This window comes from Quercus suber, unplaced genomic scaffold (assembly GCF_002906115.3).
Source record: "Quercus suber isolate HL8 unplaced genomic scaffold, Cork oak 2.0 scaffold_1144, whole genome shotgun sequence".
NCBI lineage: Eukaryota > Viridiplantae > Streptophyta > Magnoliopsida > Fagales > Fagaceae > Quercus > Quercus suber.
In genome coordinates this window covers 60,244-68,678 of record NW_027070546.1, presented here as the reverse complement: position 1 = coordinate 68,678, position 8,435 = coordinate 60,244, and the positions used below count along the sequence as shown (strand labels likewise).

Here is an 8,435-nt window from a genome sequence, read left to right as displayed (position 1 = left end):
TACAAATCTAGATGGAAGATATACCACCAGAGATTATACTTGTATTTCAGGCCGATTTTCATAGCCACAGTTAATAAAGTTTGTGACGTTGATTCTCAAAAAAAAAAAAAAGAAAGTTCTATTTTCATACTTGAAAAATAACACTTTCGTCAATGTCTCTAAAGAAATACATATTAAAAGACTACTTCAATTATAAAATAATAAAGATATAAAAGAAATTAAAATACTACTCTAATTTAATTTTTTTTTTAAAGAATCAAAGTGAGTAAAATTAGTTTTTTATTTTTATTTATTTTTATGGAAGTGACTAAAATTAGTTAAAACTTAAAAAAGTGTCTAAAATTAAAACTTTTCCAATCATTTGTAATTAAAACGTGAAAATACTTCCTATAAATAATTAATAAATAAAAAAAAGGTGAAAAGACTTGAGAGCCGACGTATTATGATCAAGTTGTGCAATTTCTACTATTTAAGGCTCTGTGTCTCCGTGTGAAGAAGACCGGACTTGAATTGCACCTATTGGTTGGTTCTCTCTCTGTTTTCGAAATTTCATTTTCATTATCAAAACGCGAAGCACCAGAGAGAAAATAAAGCTTGAATTTCAGGTTTGTAACAGAAATTTTCTGTTCAGAGTCTTCTATTCCGACCTGTGAAGCTTACCTGTTATGGCTTCTTGAACAACATCACTATCATCATAGAAACAAATGCTGAGAATTGGGTTTTTCATTTCTGTACTTTTTGAACCAGATTTCAGGGTTTGATTGCAAATTCACCTTTTTTTTTTTTTTTTTTTTTTTATATAAAAAATCTTGAATTGCAATGTTTTATTTTATTTTATTTTTGATTGATTTCAAGTTGAATGGTTTATTTCATTTTACTTTCAGGTTTGGTTATATTTTGAAGCATCAGAAATATTAATAGAAAATCTGAGGTGTTACTGAATATTGGGTTTTTGGTTGCAAGTTCTAAGGGTGTGGATAAGTTGCTTACCTGAGAATTCAAGTTTAAGAATTGTGATAAAGTAGCTTGAGTGTGTATAACATCGTTAACAAAAAGAAATCATTGGAGTGTCAAACTCAGTATTGGATTTTCGGTTCTAGGGGGAAGGAGTGGTGGTTTGAAACTAGTTTGAGTGTTATTTTTTGTGGCTTTGATTTCTATGCATTTATTGTAAGTAAAAGATGTATAGCAATTTTAAGGAGCACGCGATAGAGTATGTGAAGCAGGCAGTTCAGGAGGATGATGCCGGAAACTATAGCAAAGCATTTCCGTTCTATATGAATGCATTAGAGTACTTTAGGACCCATTTGAAGTATGAGAAAAATCCGAAGATTAAGGAAGCGATTACTCAGAAATGTATGGAATATCTAAAGACGGCAGAGGAGATAAGGACCATTCTCGATAATGGGGGAAGTGGGCCTGCACCCAGTGGTGATGCAACAATTGCTAGCCAACCAAAGACAAAGTCGAAGGGAGGAGTGGGGAAAGATGCGGAGGATCCAGAGCAAGCAAAGCTTAGGGCTGGCCTTGATTCTGTGATAATCAAGGAGAAACCAAAAGCTGGGCTTGAGAGTGCCAAACAGGCATTGCAAGAGGCTGTAATACTGCCTGTGAAGTTTCCCCAATTTTTTACTGGTTAGTTCCTCAATCATTATTTTTTAAGTTTTGGGTTATTTGCTTTTAGTTTTCTTGCTGAATCTTGGCATGCTTTCAATGTGAATAAGCTTGATTTGGTTTATGGTAACTGTTAAATTATCGATTGTCCCAAAAGTTTAAATTACTGGGATATGGTAAATTTAATCATTTAACCACATATTTCTAACACTTTCCCTCACGTGTGAGTCAAAACTACATTTTAATAGGTGAGACCCAACACGTGAGAATTTAAATGGGAGGTAGAGTGGAGGAGACAAGGATCGAACTCAAAATCTCATGGTCTGATACCATGTTAAATTACTGATTGTCCTAAAAACTTAAGCTATTGAGATATAGTAAATTTAATAATTTAACCACATATTTCTAACAGTGACACTTGATAACTTATGAATATTCAAAAATATGCCACTGGTACCATTAATTCAAGTTTATCAGTTGCAAAGATTGTATGCTCCAATTATATTACTCAGAATTTCTGACTTTCAAGCTCTGCTTTTGCAATGGAAACTGTACAAATAAATCCCACCAAAAACAACTGAAAATATGTATGGAGAAGACATGTTGTAGTACAGTTGTACAATAAACAGCTCATGTCAAACAACAAAGCAAAATTCTTATAGTTAATTGGGCTTATGTTCTGTCAGTTGAATTCAAAAAGGCTCAAATATTGGCCTTTGATGGCCCAGAGTATCAGCCTAATACTGAACATGAAGGAATCAGCTGAGTTTAGAGAAGGTAGAAAGGATATTTTAAGAGTTATTGTTGCCATTGCTTCACTGATTTTTTAGATTTTGGACGGTGTATCTTCCAATTGTAAAGATACATATCGAGTAATAATATCAACTATAATAAGTTTTAAGACCCATTTGAAAACCTTTTGCATATCAAGTTTCATTCTAAAGTTTGAGGGGTTTACATTGCTTCAATATGTGAGGCACACTACTTAGCCATGAGCTCAGATTCAGACTATCCCTTGCACCTGGCTGTGAATTAAAAAATGATTATATCTGTCTGCTTGACAGTAGAAATTTATGGCAATGGAGGATAAACATTCTATTTGGTATTAATAAAAAGCAAAATGCTATTTGGCACATTTACTATTTGTCATACGTGCCAATGTATGGATGCTGAAGACTTTCTAAACATAATTTGCATCAAGAACTTGATTTTCCATTCCTAATAAACAGTGGGATTTGAACTGTCTATATTAAGAAGAGTCAAAGAGACATTATCATTTAATGCTTAAATCTGAAAGATTCATGAACTGGCAATCTACTTCCAGGCCATTTTCTGCAGTATTTCCTTCTAGAGCCACTAATATAAATATCATGTCACATATGGTACATCTTGATAATAAAAGAATCATTTGATCTCTTTTTCAGGGAAGAGAAAACCGTGGAGGGCTTTTCTATTATATGGTCCACCTGGAACAGGGAAGTCCTATTTAGCAAAGGCAGTGGCAACAGAAGCAGATTCAACTTTCTTTAGGTAAAAATTTGACCAATACATAGCAAGTAACTAGACTAAAATAGCAGATAAAACAACTATAGATGGCAAGTTATTGAACTACAATAGCAGATTTTAGAACTAAGGCTATACTTGTTGCCAATGACACTTAATTGTGAGTTTTATATTTGAAATCTATGTGATCATCGATCTTAGTTCTTCTTCTACTTCTTTGAGTTTTGCCGCATAACTTTTTTTTTTTATATATATATCTAAGAACCGTTTGATCTCGTATGCTTATTTTTTAATAATATTTTACAATATCAGTTTCATGGTTTAAATTGTGCAATGCACTGAGATGTAAGCAATGAATGTTTGGAAGTAGAATAACTGAAAAGGTACCTGGTTTTATGGCCCTTGACAGGAAAATATTCATGATCACTTTACAAGCGAGTAGCAAGATCCGCTCTAGTTAATTGGAAGCCTTTAGATTTCCAAGAAAATGATATCCTTCCATTATGTTATATTACATTTGGATACACGAATCAATTCCTTTAAATGGTGTAGTCATTAGTTTATTTTACGATAATAAATGAGTTCACCTTAATTACTATGAAATATTTTAGGAAAACTCCAATATGCTCATTCAAATGCTATGAAGGACACAATATCTTTTTTTGTTTACCAAACTATAGGTCTGGATACTAAATTTTGATGGTATTGAGAGGATGCTGGATATATAGGTTTCTTATTGATGAAAGATTACCATAATACACTACTAGTCTACAACAATTGCTACCTGCAATCTAGGATAATCTAAAATGTGGTACACCTTTGTTCTAATATGAAAATTTTCACAATCCAAAAGTTTCCTCCTTTTTTTCTCCCTTTTCTTTTTTGAAAGAGGATAGTTTAAGTAATACAAAAATCTTATATGCACTATAGAGTTTCTGGAGAGAACCAGGCTAAAAATTATAAGGGTTTAACTTGAGGACAGCCTTGTCATATTGTAACTTCTAATGAAACAACATGTGTGTTGAGTATAAGTGTAATCTCATCATTCCATGTACTGGGGTAGGTCATGTAATGTGTTCCCATACATCTTCTGTGTTCTAGTATGATCAATTTTCTAGGTAACATAGTCTAAATGTTTAGATTATATGAGAGATTGCTATATTACTTAGAAATATGACCATGCAAGTATTGTAATACTGTTGCTTCCTAGGAGGATATCAACCTTTTATCCCTAGCAGCTGATCAACCATTTTATTATTGAATTTCTACACTAGTTCACATTTTTCCATTTGGTCCTCTATGAGGTGAAAAAAAAACTATGAAGGAAATGTATCAAGCTCGGAGATTTCGCTTCTCTTGCAAAGAAATTTGACAAGAAATGTAATTTATGAATAAAATAAAATGCAAGAAGCCTACAAACTTGGTTAGGTTTCATTTGTGCATGGTCAACATGTCATTCTTATTCTCATCCATTTTCTGTTGATAAGTTTTGTTTGTGCACTAATGCCCATATCTTAGTCGTGATCTTTGCTTTCCATGTTTTCATTAGTGAATTATAGTTAAAAGGGGCTTGGTTAGGCTTATTTGTAAAGCAGGAAATTTGAACTTCTGTTCCAAATGAGCATATTAGAATGGAAGATTTTGAAGAACTTTGTTAGTGGACCATGATGCAATCTCCACTGAAACTCGCAAGATGCACACAAACCACGCAAGAATGTGTAATTTATGCCTTGGAGAGTGAATGTAAGCATATGAGGATGCTCTCTTCATATCTTGTTCCTTTTTCTCAGTCTTTTAATGACTTCGTAGAAAGGCAGCAAAGAAGTTTGCAATCAATGCCAATTTCCTCATTGTGCTGTCAGCTGTGACTTCTCCTGTTTGTCAAATAGTATCATAAGAACATTTTTAAAAGGCAACAAGTCGGAATACTGATGTCCACTAAGTGAGATGACAGAAAAAAAATTATGAAATGTGGATTTAATGGATCAAAAATTCTTGCTTATACCTAACTTAAGATATTTGAGTTTCAGTATGGTTGCGGTTCTTAATAAAATTTTTTTATATAATTTTTTTCATCTACTTCATATATGGCTGGGGTTGACTGCTTCACTTGATTTTTTTTTTGTAATTGTCATGTCATTCAAGTGAATTTGAATTTGCAAATGCATGTATGATTTACACTTCCAGTTGTATGCCCATGGATGTAGTTTTTTTTTTTTTTTTTTTTGTCTTTATATGAATGGAATGTTGCCAACACATGACAAGTACTAGATGCCGTCAATACACAGTGTTTTGTCATCAGACCTTGTTTCAAAATGGATGGGTGAAAGCGAAAAGCTAGTCTCAAATCTTTTCCAAATGGCTCGTGATAATGTTCCTTCCATTATTTTCATTGACGAAATTGATTCCTTATGTGGCCAGCGAGGTGAAGGCAATGAGAGTGAAGCATCTCGACGTATCAAAACAGAACTTCTTGTACAGATGCAGGTATTTTGCGTTCACTGGAAGTGGATAAGAGCTTTGTTCCAAGCTTATTTTATACTAATACAACTGTCATCCTTATACTTTAGTAGGTGATATGCAATATTTAAAAGTTTCCCTATCACAACTGTTTTTTGTCCTGCATTTTCTTTCTCTCTTTTACTTTCCATAAGTGGTCCAGTTATTGTTTCAGTTGCTAAGCTATCTGTCTGTTATTTTAGGGAAAGATTGTAGAAGTCATATAATTTATGTATGTATATGCATTCTGCTTCCTGCCAATACCATTATGTATAGCGTCTAGACTTGATTTTTGGAGCTTAATATTCTTAGGCCTTACCTTTTGTCTATGAACAAAATTGTTGTTAGAATAATGGTTAAATGATTAAATTCACAATTTTTTAATAGTTTTAGCTTTTTTGTCAAAAAGTGGTCTTGAGTTCAAGTCTTGTCTCCACTCTACCTCCCAAAAAAAGGGGAAAAAAAAGTTACAATCATATGTGTTAAATTTGTTACAAGGACAGAATGCTGGTTCTTCTACTTTAGAGATTGGTGCACGGGCCGTATTGGGATGTAGTTAATTTTGTTACAAAGGCAGGCTGTACCTGTGTTAGTTGACTATCAAGCATTCTCCTAGTTACTGCCGAGTCTCTTAGGCCATGGCCCATATGAAAAGCAGGTTCCATTTCACATTTTCCTCATGCTCACTCAAATTCTGGCCATAGGATCTCTTCCCTGTTTTCACTCTAATCCATCTTATGGTAGTGAAATATGCAAACTGTTGCAATGGCTAGAGATCAGACTCCTACCACCAGATAATTCTCCAATTTGAACTCTCAATAGCCGAGTCTGGAGTGTATAGTCTGACCTGGATTGAAGACATAGATCCCTTCCTACTCTATGTTCTTGCATTCTTGGTGCATCATCTTAAGCCCACATCTCTTTCGTCTTCTTCCCTACTGCTATTATCTTTAACCTGCATTAGTTCTTAACTACATTAAACAGTGATTGTTGCCTTTGGTTTTTCTACTGTTAATCTTCAAATAAAAATTTTCTTTAACACATTTCAGAGTGTAGGCAGCGATGATCAGAAAGTTCTGGTTCCTGCCGCCACAAATACTCCATATGCTTTGGATCAGGTAAGAAAACTCTGATCCGTTGGACCTAAGTTATAGCTAAAAAGAGTTTTATGACCTTCATTGCTTTGGGGTTGAGACTAAGGAAAATTAAATACAGGCCATCCATAGGCATTTCGATAAGCGAATTTACATCCCTCTCCCAGATTTGAAGGCAAGGCCACATGTTTAAGGTACTGTGGTTTTGGTAGAGCCATAGTAATTGATTCTTTTGGAGCTTATGATTTGTTTAATATCCTCAACAGGTTTTTTATTTAATCAGGTCCATCTTGGAGACACTCCTCATAACTTAACTGAAAGTGATTTTGAGCATTTAGCTCACAAAACAGAAGGATTTTCAGGTTCAGACATAGCTGTTTGTGCAAGTGTCCAGTTTACATTAGTTTCTGGTATCCCTTTTGGTGATTATATGGCTGAAAGCTGTTAGCTACCTTCTCTCTTTTGATAGGTTAAAGACGTTCCATTTGAACCTGTTCGTCAAACCCGTGATGCGAAATTCTTCAAAAAGAACTCTAGTGACATGTGGGTCCCTTGCGAACCTACTGAACAAGGAGCTGTTCAGGTTACCTTTCAGGAACTTGATGCACAAGGCCTAGCTTCAAAGGTAAGTATTGGGTAGGAACTGTTTTATTTATTATTATTATTAATGGACACTGCATAAAGCTTTAGACCAGAAATCATTGCCAAAATTAGCACTATAATCAAATTTAGTGCTAGGTATCAATAACTTACCAAATAGAATTATTAAAGACTTATTCAATGCTTTAACTTACGTAGTTAGTCAATTTCGGAAAAGTAGGATTGAAGAAAAAAGTGGAAAAGAGAAGTGGGGATGGGGGTGGGGGAGATTTAAAAAGTGCATGCCTCTATCTTATGTGCCTCATTCAATTTCGTTAATGCACATTCAATGATGATTTTCTCTTCCATCAAAATTACACAATTCTTTGGAGGAAGGTCAATTTTTGGTATTTCTTTTCTAGCCTCGTTCATCCACTTCTTTTAATTTATATAATGACTTGAATGTAACTGGCACTGGGAATGTATGACTTGCAGATCCAGCCACCACCAATCACAAGAGCAGATTTTGATAAAGTACTTGCAAGACAGAAGCCAACTTTAAGTAAAGCTGATCTTGAGGTGCATGAGAGATTCACGGAGGAGTTTGGGGAAGAAGGCTGATTGCTTGAGTTTGAACACAAGGACTGATTAACCATTTGTACAGGTAAAACCACTAGTACTATAGGTAAATGAAATATGTATATCTAGTCATCAATATAGCTTGTAATAGAAAGTTCAGCATCTTGTTAAGAGAACACCGTGCCATATTGTTTCAACCTTTCTCTGTCTGTCTCACCAGAAAACGAAGAGTTGGAAAGATATTAATTGATGTACAGTGTTACTGGTGATAGTTTCCATAATCAATAATGATTGATAATCTTACCATTTTTTTCCCATCTGGGTATGATCTCCTACCGGTTTGCCACTAGATGTTCTTTTGAAACAATATCCTAGCTGCTGCTGGTACCAAATTTGTAATTAACCAATGATGAACATCTAAAATAGACATAGAAAACAAGTTGCTATATGATATCATTAATGAAAATTAGCAAATGATGACAGCTAAAAAAATTTACAGTATTATGAAAGAACTACTGTAATACTATCTTATTGATTATGCCCCAGGGCGCCGCCATTAAAAGCAAG

The 8,435-nt window shown here is 34.2% G+C and overlaps 1 protein-coding gene across 7 annotated transcripts; it reads left to right on the top strand.

Annotated features, from left to right (window-relative positions):
* The first annotated feature begins 423 nt into the window (after positions 1-423).
* LOC111986980 (protein SUPPRESSOR OF K(+) TRANSPORT GROWTH DEFECT 1-like) lies at positions 424-8,187 on the top strand. 7 transcript variants are annotated; one of them, XM_065769404.1, is made up of 7 exons: positions 424-605; positions 885-1,635; positions 3,039-3,144; positions 5,406-5,604; positions 6,666-6,734; positions 6,832-6,904; positions 6,994-7,099. In XM_065769404.1, exons 2-6 carry the CDS (start codon positions 1,182-1,184, stop codon positions 6,901-6,903), a joined length of 900 nt encoding a protein of 299 aa, XP_065625476.1. In that variant the 5' UTR covers positions 424-605; positions 885-1,181; the 3' UTR covers position 6,904; positions 6,994-7,099. The 7 variants fall into 7 exon arrangements, 6 of the variants coding, with proteins under 6 accessions (XP_065625476.1, XP_065625475.1, XP_065625478.1 ...); XR_010627375.1 differs by lacking the exon at positions 6,994-7,099 and having other exon boundaries at positions 5,539-5,604; positions 6,832-6,885; XM_065769403.1 differs by lacking the exons at positions 6,666-6,734; positions 6,832-6,904; positions 6,994-7,099 and adding exons at positions 7,180-7,335; positions 7,785-8,187.
* Positions 8,188-8,435: the final 248 nt, after the last annotated feature.